The sequence below is a fragment of the Nannobrachium achirus genome (genome assembly GCF_963921795.1).
Source record: "Nannobrachium achirus genome assembly, chromosome: 24".
In the NCBI taxonomy this organism is placed as follows: domain Eukaryota; kingdom Metazoa; phylum Chordata; class Actinopteri; order Myctophiformes; family Myctophidae; genus Nannobrachium; species Nannobrachium achirus.
The window spans coordinates 47,999,603-48,020,451 of NC_137831.1; the positions used below are offsets into that span (position 1 = coordinate 47,999,603).

Genomic DNA, 20,849 nt, shown 5'->3' on the forward strand with positions numbered 1-20,849 from the left:
GTGGGAGAGGAAACCATGCAAGGCACCAACCAGCTCACCGGGAGCAATGTGGGGTTCAGAGTCTTGCCCAAGGACCCTAACTCAGGCGGAGCCCGGATTCGAACTGGGAACCCTTCGGGAACCCTTCGTGCTCTAATAACAGTTTCTCTACCCCTGAGCTATGCCGCCCCACACGCGCTGTGAGCTTGTATATCTACTATTTTTCAATAGTTAAAGCACAAAATGTGAGTGAATCCTTGTACCCAGGGTCCAGAATTTGGTGCAACACCCCTGGGTGCCTCCCTCTCGATTCAGCTGTTGCTGGGTCAAAAAGTACTTGAAGAACTCGTAGACTGACCAGGCAATGGCAGGGCATCTGATAGATCACCCGAGCTTGGACCCCTTTGAAAAAGGATGCCAAACCGCCAAGTCGCCAAGTCATCATCTCTGGAAGAAAGAAAGGTTAACACTTTCTATGACGCTCGTGTCTATAATTCATAATAAATAAATTTACCTATAAACTAGAAAGGTGCGGTTCTGGGAAATTGCACGTGCAGTTACACTGACGCGAGTCGCGAGGAATCCACTGGGAAATGAATCCTGTCTTACCATTTATATTATATATTGTAATCCTGACAATATATTGTCCAATCTGGCCTTACAACCCAAATAACAGGTCCACTTTAGCTGGCATCTCAGACCTAGAAAAATAGTGTGTTGCCTATAGCAACCACACTAATTAAACTAGCAAAATGGAAGCACACTAGGGATGCTGAGATTAATCGATACGGATCGTAATCGTGATACCAATGTGCGCGATACGAGTGAATCGGTTCATTCTCTGTGTCGGTACAATTGACAGCTGAAATCTTGATGTATCGTTCGCTGCATGTTTGAATCGGTTTTGCATGTACTATTTCATTCTATCCTGTGTTTACAAGGGGTCTTGAACAGTTTACAGCAGCTGTGACATCCAGTAATTATTTACATTTCTTTTACTCTTGTTATAGGTTCATTTGATTCCATTTCTACTACTTTCTGATTTATGATGGTCCTTAAAATGTAAAAGTTAGAGAATCACTGGTATTATTTTATAGCAATAAATCACAATAAAATCTGGAAAAGGGGTGTATCGCATCATATCGGGAACGGGTGAATCGTATCGCATCGCATCGGGGTCAGGGACGAATCATAATGCATCGTATCGGCAAGATTTCAATGTATCGCAAATATATTGTATCGCTGGCAATGTATCGAGATGCGTGTCGAATCGTCTCAGTGATGGAGATCAGCACCCCTAAAGCACACGATTCCCGATGAAGCCGGTCGATTTTTACATATGGCTTGAGTGTGTGCCGCAAGAACTATGGGAGGAGTTGTGTGCCAAACTTTGGCCCGTCATTTTTTGCATCTTCCTATTAAAGTCAATGGGAAAACTTTATTCACTAATGGATTCATATAAAGTAAGTAAGGTGCAATGCTGGGAAATTGCAAGTGTGGTTGCACTGATGTGAGTACAGATCCATCTCGAAAAATTAGAATATTGTGTGAAAAAGCATTGCAGATGCCTAGAACCCCATATCATAACTGACTTCTGAAACTTACCACTGGACTTCAAGCAACTCTGACTTCAGAAGGTTGACATTTCTCTATTATAAATCCTTGTTTTGAGTGGTCTTGTGTAATATTGTAATATTTTGAATTATGGACTTTTGATATTCATAATCTGTATGCATAGAAAATCTAAATTTTAACAAAAAGGTTTGGAATACTTCACTGAATGTATCTAGAATATATGAAAGCTTCAAGAAATATATGAACGTTTCAAGAAAATTTACTTTTACACAGCATTCTAATTTTTCAAGATGGATCTGTATATTGTAAATGGTAAATGGCGCATTTATATAGTGCTTTTATCCAAAGCGCTTTACATAGATTGTGCATTACATTCACCGGTGGCGGAGGAAACCATGCAAGGCACCAACCTACTCACCGGGAGCAATTAGGGGTTCAGAGTCTTGCCCAAGGATTCTTGGACATCAACTCAGGGGGAGCCCGGATTCGAACTGGGAACCCTTCGGGAACCCTTCGTGCTCTAATAACGGTTTCTCTACCCATGAGCTATGCCGCCCCATTTGTGATATTGTGATGTCAAGTAAGCCATGACCAATCCGGTCTGATTGGATATTGTCCAAGATTAACAGCCTTTCAACCCGGATAACATCAGTCAAAAGCTTTACAAAAAGCAGGTTCACATTGCAAATTTGCTGGCAAAAAATGTGACCGAGAACAATCGTGTGTTGCCTAAAATCTGCTAATGCTCCGTGCCAGAGATTAGCTGCTACGGACACATTACACACAGACGGACAACATGTAGTCCGTTTTAAGCCACATATGCACTCCAAAGCCATGTTTAGAGGCACACAAAGCCGAAGATGCGAGCCAGTCAAACTGCTGGCACTACCCCTGGACACTACTGAGACCACAGATCCCCTGAAGGCAAATTCACTCCATAAATCTGGGGACGACTGTACAAAATGATCCCACCATACTTACCGGTGTATTTTGTTGACGTCATATAGCTGATGACATATGACATAACATCCAGTCCTACAGTATAACCAGTGCAACTTTGGGCAAGGTATCAGAGTAAACCATGAAGTACATCCTGGTCACTGGAGGGGTCATATCGGGCATCGGTAAAGGCATCATAGCAAGTAGCGTGGGGACCATCCTAAAGTCATGTGGTTTGCATGTGACCGCCGTCAAGATCGACCCTTATATCAACATAGACGCAGGAACCTTCTCCCCCTATGAGCATGGCGAGGTGTTTGTGTTAGATGACGGGGGCGAGGTCGACCTGGACCTTGGGAATTATGAGCGCTTCCTGGACATCCGACTGACCAGAGACAACAACATGACCACCGGGAAGATCTACCAATCTGTCATCAACAAGGAGAGGAGGGGAGACTACCTGGGCAAGACCGTACAGGTGGTGCCACACATTACAGACGCCATTCAGGAGTGGGTGGTGAAACAGGCCAAAGTACCCGTTGACGACGACAATGTTGAGCCACAAGTGTGCATCATCGAGCTAGGGGGCACTGTCGGAGACATTGAGAGCATGCCTTTCATTGAGGCGTTCCGGCAGTTCCAGTTCAAGGTGAAGAGGGAGAACTTCTGTAACATCCACGTCAGCCTCATACCACAGCCCAGTGCAACAGGGGAACAGAAGACCAAACCCACACAGAACAGTGTCAGAGAACTGAGAGGACTCGGGTTGTCTCCTGACCTGATCATGTGCCGCTGTGCCACTGTACTGGAGAATTATGTCAAAGAGAAGATCTCAATGTTCTGCCACGTAGAACCTGAACAGGTCATCTGTGTGCACGACGTCTCCTCCATTTACAGAGTTCCTCTCCTCCTTGAGGACCAGGGTGTGGTGGGATATTTAAGCCGGCGGCTTAGCATGCCCACCGAGACACAGCCGAGGAAGATGCTGACCCAATGGAAAGAGATGTCTGACAGGTCCGAGGGACTCCTAGACCACTGCTCTATAGCACTGGTCGGAAAGTATACAAAGTCCTCGGACTCCTATGCCTCCGTGATCAAGGCTTTGGCGCACTCGGCGCTGGCCATCAGCCACAAGTTGGAGGTGAGGTGTGTAGACTCGGCTGATCTGGAGCCGGCCATGCAGCAGGAGGAACCAGTGAGGTACCACGAGGCCTGGCAGAAGCTGTGCAGTGCTGACGGTATCCTGGTTCCCGGGGGGTTCGGCGTCCGAGGGACCGAAGGGAAGATCCAAGCCATCCACTGGGCCAGGAAACAGAAGAAACCCTTCCTAGGGGTGTGCCTTGGAATGCAATTAGCTGCCTGTGAATTTGCCCGCAACGTGTTGGGATGGCAAGATGCCAATTCCACCGAGTTTGACCCAGGATCCAAACATCCAGTGGTGATTGATATGCCAGAGCACAACTCTGGACAGATGGGTGGGACCATGAGGCTCGGAAAGAGACGAACACTCTTCAAGACTAAAAACAGTGTATTGCGTAAGCTTTACGGCGATGCAGAATATGTCGACGAAAGGCACAGACATCGCTTTGAGGTCAACCCAGAGCTGAAGGGTCACTTTGAAGAGAAGGGCTTTCGCTTCGTAGGTGAGGATGTTGAGGGGGAAAGAATGGAGGTGATAGAGTTGGATGATCATCCATATTTTGTGGGGGTTCAGTTCCACCCTGAGTTCACGTCTCGCCCCATCAAACCATCACCTCCCTACCTCGGTCTCCTGCTGGCTGCCGCCGGGAAACTCCAGAACTACTTGCAGAAGGGCTGTCGCGTTTCCGCACAGGACACCTACAGTGTTCATAGCAGTAGCAGCACCCCTGGCCCTGACGAAATATCAGAGCTCAAATTGCCTTCGATCTCAGAGGGGAAAAAATCACATGGAATGGGACACATTGAATGAATGTTCCCCTGCAAGCCAAATGACGTCATGATGACGTTATGATAACATCATCCGGTGATTCCGGTGACAGAACTAGGCCAGATGACAGCCCATATGGGGATGATCTTGACGTCATTACCAGGACTTCATATGGACTATAGGATTGTTGTCATTGTTTTATTAGTTGAAATATGAGCATGTAAGGTTATATTCTGGGACATATCTGACTATTTATGATGTTTATTTGGTCTCAATCGGACCCTCTCTGATTAATCCAGGACGTCCGTTTTTGTGGACAGGATTTATGTTGGTTGAAATCAGGTGATATTATAGGCCATTCTAGTCATGGTTTGACTTAATCCGGCCCCAATCGAGACGTCACTGATTGGTCCAGGTCCTGACCGTGCTTGCTGGGTCTTGTTATGTTTTGTATCAATATCAATGACAGATTTACTTTAAGGGCTCCTGCTAATATAGGCAGCTCTCAATAAACTGTTATCAGTTATTCAGGGGTCTCATTGGTAATAATAATATAATATTTATCGCAACAACAACGTTTCTCTTGGGAGAATGTTTTCTGCTGGTGTTTCAGTCCGAGTGTATCAAAGGGTGTGTTCGGAAATGCGCACCGGTTTTGGTTAGGGTTAGGGTTAGGGTTAGTTTTAGGCATAGTTTTACTGAGGTTAGGGTTAGGTTTAGGCATAATTTTACAGAGGTTAGGGTTAGGTTTAGGCACTCACTACACTGAGCACACACCCTGTGCGCATTTCCGAAGGCACCCTTTGATACACTCGGACTGAAACACCAGCAGAAAACACTATCCCGTTTCTCTTAGCAAGCACATGATATGCCGATTTGACATATGACTTGAGCGTGTGCCGCCAAAACAGTGGGAGGAGTCGTCACGCTATAAAGGATTGTTGGAAAGTACTATAGTGTGTTGCCTATGGCACCCACACTAACTAGAAAGATGCAATTCTGGGAAATTGCAAACAACTCCTACACAGTGGCGTCATTTCAGAAAAAGCTAAGGTATGGCAACATGACTGGTGTCAGTCATGTTGCCAGACCTTAGCAACAGGCATGATGCATTTATTTTAAGAAGTACATTAAATTTCCCCCCTGTTTCTACGGTTTCTTGGGCTGGATATGGCAGCCTGGAATGGTTGTTCAAGTGCATCTAAACTTGGAATGTTAGTAAACCTTCCACAATTAACAGTAATAATGAATTGCACCTGTGCAGCTGACCTGGGAATATACCATTTTGTCAAGTGACCATTTTGTTAAATTTTGCATTTGTAGTTATTTTACTGTAATTTAACAACATAATAACCAGAACAGATAGATAAAGAGACATTTGTGGATTTATATTTAAAACCCTTTTATTTCCCCCCCCCTGGACCCAGGGTATGGCAGCTGCATACCCCTGCCATACCCAATTGATATAAATAACAAGGCGCAACTTGGCACCTCAACAGAGTGCCAACTTGCCCATCCACATACAGACAGCACCAACAATAATACTTGCGTGCTCTGCTGACGCACAAGTAGGCCATAATATGGCCACGCGTGCACAATGTGCAAGTTGGCACCTCGACAGAGTGTAGTCTAGCTGTTTTTTAGTTAATGTGGTTGCCCCTGCACAGGGTAACCGATATGTCAAATCAAACGGCCTCATGGGAACACGCAGGGGTGCTTTTTCTGAGAGATACATTGTATAGTTTAATTTATATGTAAATGTATTTGTGAATTAATTTTCTCCTTTGACTTTAATTGAATATTTTACTTTTCCCAATATGGAGATGACTGACAACATAGATGTATTACATCATTAGACCACATGGAACTGACACAGTAACTCCATATAGTCCAAGATACAGGCTTAATATTGATGACATCAGGGATTTCCATATGGGCATAAAAGGGACAAGGACTGACACAGAGATCTCCATATATGGACATTATTTTATCAGTGAATTAAAGGGCCACTTCACCCCTGGGACAACCCTATCTTATTTTATTGTTGTTTGGGACACGATCAACACAATCCTGAGTTATCTTTTGTGTTCAGTCTGTTTTTTGAGATATTTTAGTATTCAGCATGTGCTAGTGATGCATTTTGCATCATATGATGCAAAACGCATCACTGGATGATGCAAAACGCATCACTGGATGATGCAAAACGCATCACCAGTACATGAATACTAAAATATCTCAAAAAACAGACTGAACACAAAAAATAACTCAGGATTGTGTTGATTGTGTCCTAAACAACAATAAAATAAGATAGGGTTGTCCCAGAGGTGAAGTGGCCCTTTAACCTTCCCCATGATTGACTTGAATAGGGAAAATTCAAATGGTAAGACGGAATTATTTTGCAAGAGTGACTCGTCACAGCAACCACACTTGCAATTTCCAATTACATCTTTCTAGTTTTTCTTTTTCCTTTATTTTCTTTTCTTTTAATTAGTAAAGTGTTGTCCTTATTGTCTTGTATATTCTATTGCTGTCGACTCGCGTGTTTCCTCAACCCACCAGGCTTGAGTTAAGACCCGCCTCGCGGAAATCCTTGCCAGACACATGGAGGGTGGATAAAGTCAGTTCTGAGAAAGGCCTGAATTTGCACAATGCACAGCTATTAATTTGTCACTACAGTGCTTAAAATAAACTGTGCAAAAAACAAACAAACTTGAAACTTACTTTGTACTGTGCTTAAAAAAGGGAAAAGAGAAAAACGCACTGAGAAAGCTATTCATTTGTCACTACTGTTATCAGTTAAATATTTATAGTTTGGATATGGCTTTGGGCGTATTATGCTGCGTGTATTATTGTAATGGATCCGTAGGTAGTAGGTACAGTATTGCTTTGCACTCGAGCGAGCAGCACTGAAGTTCATACGCACTTTCATACTTAAGATTATTGAGAGGGGCGTTTCTGCGAGGCAGGTCTTAACTCAATCCTGGGGGGTTGAGGAAACACGCTCTGTCGTGTCAACACAGTCTTGTGGAACAAGTTTGCTGCTGCATAATGTTTGCTGCTACTGCTTATACCTGTAAGTGAGTGACAAATTAAGCCCTCTGGATTTTCTCTTCTTGCGAAAAGTAATTTCGCAATAATAATGATAGGCTCTGTTGGTATCATAAGATTAGTGTCTACTTTTGTTTTGTCACCATTCAAAAAGAAAACAGGTGTAACAGGAAGAACTATTCTTCTCCGATGTAGCTCCATATAACCAATAACCATTCACAAGGCGCGTACAGTTGTTGTGTTGATATATTTGCCAATGATGTTACTATAGCAGGCAATGTTGTGAACGGCTCGCTGTGAGAAAGTCAAGGACAACTTGTTCAAGTAAGTTTGTCTTTTTTTACTAACATTCTTAAACCAGTGCTGATAACAACTTGATAGTCACTAGCCACTATTTGCTTGTTGTGTATGTGTTTTACGTTAACATATTAAATACATTCATTTAAAATATACCAGTAAGACTCCCTCATTGGGAGATAAGCGACCGTCACGTCGCATACACAAACATTAGAAGGCAGTCGTAGCCAATCAGGAGGGAATATGGGAAATGGGACAGATCCATGTTGATGAAATGACTTAAGAGATATTGTGTCCCGCTTTGCATGATTTTGGGCCAAAATCTGTAGGAGCAGCGTCCAAAAATGTGTTTTGAAAAGAATCGACAGACAGACAGACGTTGGAGCTTTTCATAGTAACTTGACGACCTGACGGTCGCAATAATACGTTCATATTCCGAAAGTGTTACAAACTTTCCATAGAAGTGGCACCATATATGGTGATATAAGTACTTGATATCTTAATACTTAATATCCCATGTGATAGGCCTATTTCCCAAAAATATTAGAAGCAGCATTTACACACCAACATTATTTTATACATGATGAACACACAAATGTATTTTGTGTATTATTAACAGAGCTGGGTGGGAAAAATAGAAAAAAGAAAAGGAAAAAAAAAACATAACAGAGATGGATGAAATAAATACATAAAAAGTATTTGAAAGAAAATTCAAAATACTTAGTCAGTACTTGGTCAAATACTGAGGATACTGTCACCAGGATACTAGCCTGGTGACAGTATCCTGGTAAGTATTTCAAATAGTATGTTAAGTTGTAACAAAATACTATTATTATGCTTTCCTGTCTGCAGAAGTATTTGTATGTTCCAACGAAAATGGCTGAAAGCGGCTTATCAAAGTGGGAGGCTTTTACGCGTGAGCCTTGTTACAGGCCTTTCAGTCGCCAAAAGCTTGACAGGCAGGAGGTACGTGGATATGACTTCAACCAGGGAGTGGACCACCGGGCTCTGCTCCGCTCCTTCCTGACCACCGGCTACCAGGCCACTAATGTGGGTTTGGCCATCGAGGAGATAAACACAATGGTGAGAATGCTAGCATAACACCTACAATGTCAACCATATTCAGATATTGTGTACCGTACTCTCATTTGTGCCCCAGACTCAGGGGCGTCAATTGGGTATGGCAGGGGTATGCAGCTGCTATACCCTGAGTCCAGGGGTAACATAAAAGTTACTTTTAAATATAAATCCATGAATGTCTCTTTGTCTATCTGTGCTGGTTATTATGTTGTTAAATTACAGTTAAATAACTACAAATGCAAAATTTTACAAAATGGTCACTTTAACAAGGTATTATAATGATATTCTCCACACTTGTATTCTCCCCATCTTGACAACATGGTACAGGTGCAATTCATTATTGTTAATTGTGGCACGTTTACTATATAGCCTATGCCAAGTTTAGCTGCACTTGAACAACCGTTCCGGCTGCCATATCCAGCCCAAGAAACCGTAGAAAAGGGGGGAAAAAATGTATGTACTTCTTAAAATAAATGTGTCATGCCTGTTGCTAAGGTATGGCAACATGACTGGTGTCTTGCACGTGCGCGAAGGCGCGCGTGCAAGACACCAGTCACGTTGCCATACCTTAGCTTTTTCTGAACTGACGTCACTGCCCAGACTTAAGGGTGTTTTCAGAAGTAGCCTCACTAATTTAGCTTTAGGCATAAGGGTGTTACCAAGTGATGGTAAGTGTTATACCATCATTAACATTCCTTTTGTTAAGCTAGGAGTTTGGAGGCCAGTGAGTTCCAGCGGCGTAGCCAGGATTTACCAACTGGCTAGGCCTGGCACAATGTGGGTGGGCACAGATGTGAGCTTGTACATCGGCTATTTTTAAATAGGTAACATTTAAATATTTATAGGGACATAATACAGTCATTTGTCAGGGAAGTGGACTTCCCCAGCAATATGGAGACGTTTTAATTTTAGAAATCGCTTCATAATTGACTAAGCTATGATCAAAGCAAACTGTGGTGTCTTTCTTTGCTTCCTATAGCCACGCATCGCCATGCCGCACTGTGCATCCTCGCGCCACGAATGTTTTAGTTATTTTTGGATAGGCACAAAAACAACAGTGACCCATTACGTTGCGGATAAAGATAACCTTTTGTCTAGCCAGTTGACCATTTGCTGACCAGCTGTTGCTTAGCCTATCTAAGACAGAGCAGACAGGTCTGGACCAATAGAAGGACAGAATACTACAGATCCACCTCTTTTCTAAACCTGTATTTTGAAACTGTGGTTGAAAATGAGGTATTTGTCTCTTCCACCGGGAGCCGGAGGGCTGCTGCTCTGGCTTCATGCTTGTACTCTACTGCAATAAACCAACCTGGCTCGAACCTCTGATCAAACCATCTCTCTGTCTGTATGCCTATGTCTGCCTCTCTTCTTAAAGGGGTATTTCACTTTCAAAAAAACTTTTGGTAATTTTATCATCTAATCAGGCTTTTATGAACACCCTGAACAGTTTTTAATTAGCTTGATTGAATATTTAGATATTTGATGTAAATGTTACCAGGCCCTCCAGGCCCAGGGCCTCTCCCCACACACACCCATTGTAACTTCAAACTTCATTTTAACCATGATAGATTCATTAAAAACACACATTATTTTTTCTGGTGTCTCATACTACCCTCCTAATATGTGAGCAGGCTGTGTTTTTCCGATAACATTTTTCATTTATTTTTAATACTTTTTTTTTTGTATTTAATTTTTTCCATTTTTCCAAATAATTATTAAAAATAAATGAAAAAGTTATCGAAAAAACACGGCCTGCTCACGTATTAGGAAGGTAAAATGAGTCTCCAGAAAAAATAATGGGTGTTTTTAATGAATCTATCATGGTTAAATGGAGTTTGAAGTTACAATGGGTGTGTATGTGGAGAGAAGCCCTACCACTGCTCCCTGTTGAAAGTGGAATATCCCTTTAACTTGTCCTCCAGCGACAAAGGTTGGGAATTGTATTTAACTCAGTCTCACAGTAACTCCAGGCCTGTTTTAGACTGTGTGTCTAAAATGTACTTCACTTGCTTCATGGCTATATATGGCTATATGGTATAGTAGATCATTGTAAATTAAAATAGATTTTTCGATTCAGTTACTATATTGTTACACCCCTATGATTAACACACCATTATTGTTAGGAATTACAGTATAACTCCTTTTGATATGGGAGGAAAAACCTACGTGAACACAGGGAGAACATGCTGTGAGACAATGCCAACAATTAATCCACCACTGTACCACCGTGCTTTCAGGTGATTTGTTAATAAAGGACTCCTTCTCAGCCATTAGACCTCTTCTCCACCTTCTCTGTACTGTGGTTGAAGACATTTTAGAGTAGCCTAAGTGGTTGCAGCCACTTCTCATGATAGAAAACGCCGACAGAGAGAATGATCTACCGGTATGAGTGCTTGTGAACAGGTACCCACCATACAGTCTTCGGTGACACTTGAATTCTTTGCCTCCACAAATAATTCATGGTCCATGTCCACTTTCTAATGTGGTGTCGCTTTGTCGTCCACACCACACACAGATAGAGAAACGTCTGGAGCCGATGCAGTTAGTGGAAGGAAGTGAAACGACAGACTCCAGCCCTTCTCCCTGCCAGACGAGTTGTACCATCTTCCTCGGTTACACCTCCAACATGATCAGCTCTGGAGTCCGGGAGAGCATCCGCTACTTAGCTGAGCACAAAATGGTACAACCCACATAAAGTTCTTGAGCCAACTTGTGTATGTTACGCATGTTACAGTGGAGCTCAATACGATAAACTGTTAGGCACTCCACTATACGTGACTTTGTGTTTAATAAGTAATGTAAGGGATAATGACTGGCTCCGTGGTGGTTGTCCATACATAACAGACCTGATAACTCCCTGAGGCGCAGGGGATATGTATAGACCAGGGCTTCCCAAACATTTTTGTCTCAGGGCACCCCATACATATTTTTTAATCCGAGGCACCCCTACATTATAATTTTCACTCCCAGCACCTTATATTTATAGCATATCGTCGTTGTCGGGTGGAAACCTTTCCAAAACCGTTCGTTTTGTATTTATCATATATAAAATGTACTAAACTAGTGAAAACAGCAGATCTACAAGCACACAACGCCTCGCATCGCTGTGTATAGACAACCACCAAGGAGCCAGTCAGTATCCCGCTTATTACCCGGCTACTAAATAATATTAATAATTTGACTAAAAACTAAAAACAAAACAAAGTATTTCCTTGTTTACAGACGGCTGAACGTTTTCCTCAAGTGTTGCGTTCATTCTTGAGAGTTTAGTTTAGTTCTAAATGTCGCTGTTTGTTTGTTTACATGGCTGACACGTTGGTTACAGCACAAGATTCATTCATTCATTCAAGAGCCTTTGATTAGACAGCGGTCTGTTATAGAGTGGAGTGGTCTGTTATCAGGGAATATCAGACCTCTGATTTCAGCGATTGACCAATCAGAATCAAGCATTCAAACAAGCTGGGTAATAAAGGCATTTAATATGCAGTCCATGTGTAGGCCTATGTACACATCCGTATGTCCCTTTTCTGATCGGATAATATGCACCTGTGACATCATCATCATACATCATCATCAACATACTGTACTATGATGATGTGATTCTACAGCAGGGGTTCCCTAACTTTTTTGTCTCAGGGCAACCCATAAATATTTTTTTTAATACGAGGCACCCCTACATTATAATTTTCACTCCCAGCACACAACGACGATATGCTATAAATATACAGTAATAGCATATCATCGTTGTCGGGTGGAAACCTTGTATGTCCAAAACCGTTCGTTTTGTATTTATCATCCATAAAATGTACTAAACTAGTGAAAACAGCAGATCTACAAGCACACAACGCCTCGCGATGTGCTATTGATCGGCTGTTTTCCCTAGTTTTGTGCGACAGTCTTGTATGATGAAGCAGGGCTTTTGTTTACCAAAAGACGTACACATTTGAAACTTGGAGATACAAGGTTTCTGCCCGACAGTGAGGATACTTTAGTGATTATGTTGTGAGGAAAATGTTGAGATAATAGCCATTTTGGTTAGAACTGACTGAAAATAACGTTGTACTTCAAATTTAAAATGATACTAAATATTTTTTCAAGTGTCCAAATAAAATCCAAATATTATCAAATGATCTCGCGGCACACCTGGACTGCCGTCGGGGCACCCCAGGGTGCCCCGTCACCCACTTTGAAAACCCCTGTGCTATACTATGATGATGTGATTCTACAGTATGATGAGTGTGGGTAATTCGAGCTTCAGGAACAGTATTTTCTAGTCTTCACACAGATGTGATTATTCTTGTATCGTTTAGGTGGATGTGATGGTGACCACAGCTGGAGGTATAGAAGAGGACCTGATCAAGTGTCTCGGGGACACCTACATGGGAGACTTTGCTCTGTCTGGCAAGGAGCTGTATCGTGATGGACTCAACAGGTTGGATTTGCCCCGCAATTACATTGAAATACGTATAGTCAAGTGGCTTCTGTAATTTAGTTCCATTTATCGGGGGATTATGAAAACTATATATTTTTGGAACCTTCAGAGTATAACAAATCCGAAAATCTATGATTTCCATTTGCAAAATCCGTAGGGGAACTTTTGACAGCTGCTGAAAGTGTGTGTCTCATTCACTTACTATACACTATACTATAAAGGAAAAAAATACCCCCAAAAAATCTGCTTTAAGTAGCATGTGAGGGGTCAAACTAGGGGTTTTTAATGATTCTGAATCCATTGCAAGCATTTGTTTTGCATGAAAAACATTCCTTGGGCTAAAAACAGCCCCCACGAAACTCTGAAAAGTGATGACTAATCATCCGTTTTTTGGGGGTATTTCTTTCCTTTATAGTAGGCGGTAGGTATAGTAGGTGTATAATAAGTGAATGAGACAAACTTTCAGCAGCTGCCAAAAATTCCCCAACGGATTTTGCAAATGGAATCATGGATTTTCTGATTTGTTACTCTGAAGTTTCCAAAAATATATAGTTTTAAAAATCCCCCGAAAACTTAAACGAACCTTTCATGTTTGGACAATATTAAACTGGACTAGTATCTGAATATAGGAAGGAAAGTGGAAACCACCCTTGCAAATTATGATGTAAAGTATAGTATAAGTTTAACTGTACTTGTTAGCTATGTTATTTTTACCACGTGCAATACAGATGTTAGTTTTGTTAGTTTTTTCTTTCCACTGAGGCTACTTGTGTTGTGTGTCACTCTGTGTGCAGAATAGGGAACCTACTCTTGCCAGAGGAGAACTACTGCATGTTTGAGAAATGGCTGAAGCCCATCTTGGAACAAATGCATGAAGAGCAGGACACGGTGGTGAGTTCATGTACCCTATAGTGTGGTGCGTGCTCTCTCTCTCTCTGTGTGTGTGTGTGTGTGTGTGTGTGTGTGTGTGTGTGTGTGTGTGTGTGTGTGTGTGTGTGTGTTTGTGCGACTGTGCGCGCGCGCACGCACGTATGCGTGTGTGTATAACTTAAAATTAACTCAGATCTACAAGCTCACAGAAGCTTGTAGATCTGCTATTTTAGAAAAATCGTGAACATTTGTGCAAGTCTTTTGAAAAAACTATATGTTTCTAAAGTCTAACTTTTTCATGTGAAGGACCTCCAAAATGATATGTATTTGGCCACGGACCCCCATCTCAAAATATTTAGTTCCCCTGCCTCCTGCCTCTCTAACATTCTCTGCACGTCCCTGATTACAGTTATGTATTATTCATGTTCAGGGTATCCGTTGGACACCGTCCAAGATGATCCACCGGTTGGGCAAGGAGATTAACAACCCTGCCTCGGTCTGCTACTGGGCCTACAAGGTGAGCCCTGACATAATTAGAGGGAACACTTAAAGTGGATGGGGGATGATTGACATGCTGGGGTTGCCTGGAGCGCTCCGGAGGGGAAATGCTGCATCTTGTAAAACCACCGTGGACGTCTCCGAGGCAAGCCCTGAGGGGGAAGTGAGCTTAACTTGTATGTCTAACGAGATAACCGTGACTAATCAAACATTCTTCATTGTCTTCTCTTGATCCTCCAACCCATACTGCGTTTTAGACAGAGGAGGAAAAAGTACTCTCATTTTGTACTTGAGTAAAAGTATCAATACTGCACTGTAGATGTACTCCATTACAAGTAAATGTCCAGAATTCAAAATGTACTTGAGTAAAATTATGAACGTATTGGCATCAAAATGTACTTAAAGTACCAAAAGCAAAAGTACTAAATGTTTGAAACTAGCAGATCTACAAGCTCACAACGCGTCACGATGCGACGCGTTGTGAGCTTGTAGATCGTCTATTTTCAAATATCCTAGTTATAAAATAGTGGTTAATGTATGTTTTATAATATTATAATATATACCTGCAAAGTAACTAGTATCTAAAGTTTTCAAATAATTGTAGTGGAGTAAAAGTACAATGTTTGGACCTGAGATGTAGTGGAGTAGTATTGGAAATTGGAAATACTCAAGTAAAGTACAAATACCTCTAAACCTTACTTAAGTACAGTACTTAATGTACTTAGTTACTTTACACCACTGGTTTTACACACACACACACACACACACACACACACACACACACACACACACACACACACACACACACACACACACACGCACGCATGCAAGCACGGTCACACGCACACACTACAGAATCCAGAAGCTTACATATACCTGTGACTTTGTTGTTCGTTTCAGAATAACATCCCGATGTTCAGTCCTGCTCTAACAGACGGCGCAGTCGGAGACTTACTCTTTCATTACTCAATAAAGAAGCCTGGCTTGGTGCTGGACTTAGTGGAGGGTAAGACATCCTTGCTAATAGTCACAGTATAGTCTACCAAGGTTATCTGTCTGCCATTGTAGCAGTGTTGATTTCGTCCACTAAAACTATGACGAAAAATCTTTGTCGACTGCGTTTTTTTTTCACTGACGAAAACGAAATAAAAACGAAATAAAAAGTAAGCTGTGATGACTAAAACGTTAGGGAGGGACTAGTGGAGAAGAGAGTCATTTCATGTTTGGTTGCTCTCAGGGGCTGTGTGCTAAAAATATCAGATCTACAAGCTCACAACGCGTCACGCTGCGACGCGTTGTGAGCTTGTAGATCGGCTATTTTCAGCACACAACCAAGAGTAAAATCAGCCATTACAATGCCATCAAGGCCTGCCAAAATACATTTTAGTTGACTAAATCAACTGTAGATTCAGTCGCCTAAAATTTTATGATATTTAGTTGACAAAAATTAGACTAAAACTAAAACCTTTCAGGTGACTAAATTATGACAAACTAAATGACATTTTATTCAAGACTATGACTAAAACGAAATCAAAATTTGCTGTCAAAAACAACACTGCATTGTAGACATAACCGAAATGTGTGTTTCCTTCCAGATGTCTTTAAGATTAATTACACGGCGGTGGTGTCCAAGAAGACAGGGATGATCATCCTGGGCGGAGGCGTGGCCAAACATCACATACTCAATGCTAATTGCCATGTAAATTACAGTAATAATCATAATATATCGTCGTTGTCGGGTGGAAACCTTGTATGTCCAAAACCATTTGTTTTGTATTTATCATTTTAAAAATTATTTAAACTAGTGAAAACAGACAATCTGCAAGCATGTAGATCAGCTGTTTTCACAACTTTTGTGCGATGGCCTTGTATGATGATGCAGGGCTTTGCTTAGTGAAAAAACATACACGTTTGAAACGCAGAGGTTTCTGCCCGACAGTGACGATATAAAAACTTCAATGTTCCCTCTGAGTCGTTCTCTCTTTTAGAATTCGGTGTCCTTTGTTCATGTTCCTATTCACTATTATTTTGTCCTTCCAGAGACATGGAGCAGACTATTCGGTATTTGTGAACACAGCTCAGGAGTTCGATGGCGCTGACTCTGGGGCCAGACCTGATGAGGCGGTTTCCTGGGGCAAGATCACAATCAGTGCCAAACCGGTCAAGGTGTGTATTTAAAGAGGCGGTGCCATAGTTTTGTACTTTTTCTGGTTTTCATGTGTCTAGGAGGTTGACAGTATTTCATTAGACCCCCTGGTGTGGTTGTTATGAGCAATTATGTGTTCCCTTTGTATTTTTTTTTCCCTGGAGGCTGACACCTTGTGAGTCAAAAGTGCCAATCCAAAAACACAGATAAAATGACATCATATAATCATCCCCTCCCCTTTTACCACCCACCATGACAACCAGGCATACTTAATGAACTGGTGGGTTGTGACCGCATAAAAACCTACTTTTAACTCTTTCTGTACACACTTTTTTGGAAAAAAAATCTTCCTCCTACTATAATCATAATTTGATATTAAATCATGTTTTTGATTTTAAATCAACCCACCTGGTTGTATCACACTCTCCTCCCTATTCCCTCTGCAGGTTCATGCTGATGCTACTATAGTTTTCCCCCTGCTAGTGGCAGAGACCTTCGCAATCCATGCTAAGAGCTGCTAGCAAGCTGGGCTGGCAAGAAAGAGTTGGAGGTGGAGATTGAAATATCGAGATTTCACCCTGATGGATTGATGTCCTCACACACTTTGTATTATAAATAACTACATGGTTTATCTCCTTTTGACCCTGTTGAGTTATGAGATTGTACTTGAACTGATCATTAAACATCCTATATTATCAGACAAATTCACCTGCAGGATCAAAACATTGGTGGGAAAACTCTGATCCTATACGGTTTAACTACAACTAAAGATTGTTGATGCTTAGAATTATTAAACACATACTCAACCTGGCTGTAATTCAAACATGTCAGTGACTAACCTCAAGGGAGTTGTAGTCTTACAATTAATATTTCAGGTTTATTATTATAATTTTTGTGTAAATTATTAGGGTTTTTAGAGGTTAAAATGGGTGCGGGCGGCAGTAGCAATGAACAATAATTAATAGGCTAGTATAATGCATTTCCCAGCTGCACTTCATCTCAACAACCAGTGTTGGGGAAGTTAAAGTTACATGTAACTGAGTTACATTTTGCTGTAACTTGCTGGTAACTGAATTACATTCATATTTCTGTAACTCATCAAGTAACTGAGATACTTTTTGGGTCATTTTTGGCTCAAGTTACAAGAAGTTACAAGCAAAGTTATAATTTTACATTTAAGTTTTGTTAAGATTGACGATCAAATGTCATGTAACAGTTTAATCAATATGTATATCAAAGGTGTAGCTATCACTATACAGTACAAGGCACCAGGCTTTTTCTATTTTTTTAGTTCTCTCTGTAGATCTCTGTGATCAACTTGAAGATCAAATGTCATACAGTATCCTAAAAAGATCCTCTTTTTTTGTGGAATTTTAATTTAGGGACTGTAGGAATGGCTCTCAAATGTATATCTTTTTACCCTAAATATGAAGAATTATATTCGTAATATTGGTCTTAATCAATGGACTAACTTAGGAAAATACACATAGCTAATCTACATAATTGAATATATTAATGTACTAATCTTGAACATTACCGTTAACTTACAAATCATTTGAATACATTAATGTACTAATCCAGAATAATACCTAATTTGAATGTATTGTATGCATTATAGTATTGTTTGGGACGCTATATAATGCCCCTTTGTGAAGAGTTGTGTCTGTTGCAGAGACGGTGAAAAACACATTCCTGATGGCTATAAAGTTTGAGAGTGTCCAGTGTGCTGGACAAGCTTCCTTTATGTGCCTCCACGTCTATGCATTTGCAGTTTGTTGGTCAGAATTATGGCTTGCTAAGAGAGAGAAACATAGGCCTGGGGGCACATTGGGGACAGTGTGTGTCAGCACGTATATATATTTATCCTAAACACTACCGGACGCCGGAGGAAGATGTGACTGGAAACAACGAGAATTGGAGAAGTGATCGGCTGATGATTGACTCATGTTGGGAAAGAACCTATGCATTGTATAAGCAGTAAATATAAAGGGCGGAGGGAGAGATAGATCCTTGCGTTCAGGACTTCACGAACCGAACAGCAAGCTACGTGTTGGCTGATAGGGTCAGGATTCTGAACGCCCAGAGCTCTGTAAACATTTCTATTACCCATTTGCATTTATTGTATTACTTACTAATGGTTAATAAATTCATTCTAACGGCATCTTCCTTCTCCTTCTCCTATATTCACCATTCAAAACGAACGCGCAATTATGTGTGTGTCCTCTGGGTATAATTGGTAACTCATTGCACATATTTCTGGTTGAATAGACCCCCAAAACCTACGGGACAGAGATGTTTACAAACGAAAATTTCAACCTTTGTTAAATAAAAGTATAAAACTCAGTTGAGAGGCATAGGCCCAATTTATGTTTTACAGTAAAGTTAAGTAGTTTTACTGTTACGATCAAATGTCATGTAACAGTTTAGTTAGTTAATATGCATAGATATGTGATTAGATTGACAATCAAATGTCATGACTCGTGTCCTCAACAGATCATCATTTTCTTATTTTTTTAACTTTATTTTAAGAACACAGATGTTCCTAAAATTGATGTTTACTAAAGAAAATGTCAACCTTTTTAAAATAAAATATAAAACTCAGTTTAGAGGCATATTTCTGCTGGCATGTGGCTTTTTTTGTAGGATATTATATTTAGTTTCACATACACCAAATGTCTCAATTTAACGCTGGAAAAAAAAGTTACTCAAAGTAACTTCCCCAACACTGCCAAACAAACAGTAGCAACTGCTGCTAGTGTAAAAGATGCATCATCGGAGCGACAGTTGTAAAGTACTGTTCATTTATTAATATTAAGCAAGAAGACGATCACACAAAAAACATAAGTGAAAAAAAAAACGTTTTTAATGAAAGGAAGACATGATTCAAAAATATATATAAAATGTTTTATTTCATTTTTTGGGCCAAAATCGATGGGTGGGACAGCTTTCTACAAGTAAAAGTCCGAATTCAAAATGTACTTAGTAGAAAGTATTCGTTATGCATAATGTCCTAGTTTCAAATATATTTAGTAAATAGCAGATCTGCAAATGGCCAAAATGTTTATAGGGTTGAAGTGGTTGATTTTTGTTAATCCAAATCTACAAATTAGTAGCTAAAGTTTTCAAATAAATGTAGTGGAGTAAAAGTACAAATTATGTGGATCCGAGATGTAGTGGAGTAGAAGTAAAATTAGTCCTATTGGAAATTAGAAATACTCAAATACCTCAAAATTGTACTTAAGTAGCCCTACAGTACTTAAGTAAATCTATTTAGTTACTTTCCACCACTGGGTCTAAGCTTCCAAGAACAACGTGTGTAGGAGATGGAATGCCTGCTGGCCGGGGTTTCCACCAGGGGCGTCAATTGGGTATGGCAGGGGTATGCAGCTGCCATACCCGGGGTCCAGGGGGGAAAATAAAAGTTACTTTTAAATATAAATCCATGAATGTCTCTTTGTCTATCTGTTCTAGTTATTATGTTGTTAAATTACAGTAAAATAACTACAAATGCAAAATGGTCACGTTTACTAACATGCCATAGCTGCACTTGAACCACCGTTCCAGGCTGCCATATCCAGCCCAAGAAACCGTAGAAACAGGGGGAAAAATAAATGTATCATGCCTGTTGCTAAGGTATGGCAACATGACATGTTGCCATACCTTAGCTATTTCTGAACTGACACCACTGGTACCACAACGTTGCTGCTGGGCTGGGGGTGGGGGGGAGAGTTGTTCTACCGTGAGAGAGGGTAGGTTACAGAGTAGACCAGTGTGGCTGTCACACTAATGGGAAAAAATGTGTTTACATGATGTCTGCTCGACTCTGCTGGTTTGATGCACAGTTGCACAGTGCACACCAGCCGGTACACACACACACACACACACACACACACACACACACACACACACACACACACACACACACACACTTGCGCAAACGCACACATGCTCACGCACACACCCACACAGGCAAAAAAAAAAAAAAGAAGTAAAGAGTTTGGTTATAACTCTATGGTTTGGGTGCATGAGACTCTTCAAAACAAAACATCTTCCAGTCCCTTCCTGATTCCAGT

General features: G+C 41.0%; 2 protein-coding genes across 2 annotated transcripts; both read left to right on the forward strand.

Moving 5' to 3' along the window:
• Positions 1-2,635: 2,635 nt before the first annotated feature.
• On the forward strand, positions 2,636-4,444 carry LOC308280345 (CTP synthase 1-like; the record flags this gene model as incomplete). The annotated part of the gene is made up of 1 exon (XM_080720607.1): positions 2,636-4,444. The coding sequence occupies one exon, from the start codon at positions 2,636-2,638 to the stop codon at positions 4,442-4,444; it is 1,809 nt and encodes a 602-aa protein (XP_080576733.1).
• Positions 4,445-8,623: 4,179 nt separating this feature from the next.
• Positions 8,624-17,297, forward strand: LOC308280346 (deoxyhypusine synthase-like; the record flags this gene model as incomplete). Its single annotated transcript, XM_080720608.1, has 9 exons — positions 8,624-8,830; positions 11,346-11,510; positions 13,141-13,262; positions 14,057-14,153; positions 14,563-14,649; positions 15,531-15,636; positions 16,271-16,329; positions 16,671-16,796; positions 17,223-17,297. 9 exons carry the CDS (start codon positions 8,624-8,626, stop codon positions 17,295-17,297), a joined length of 1,044 nt encoding a protein of 347 aa, XP_080576734.1.
• Positions 17,298-20,849: the final 3,552 nt, after the last annotated feature.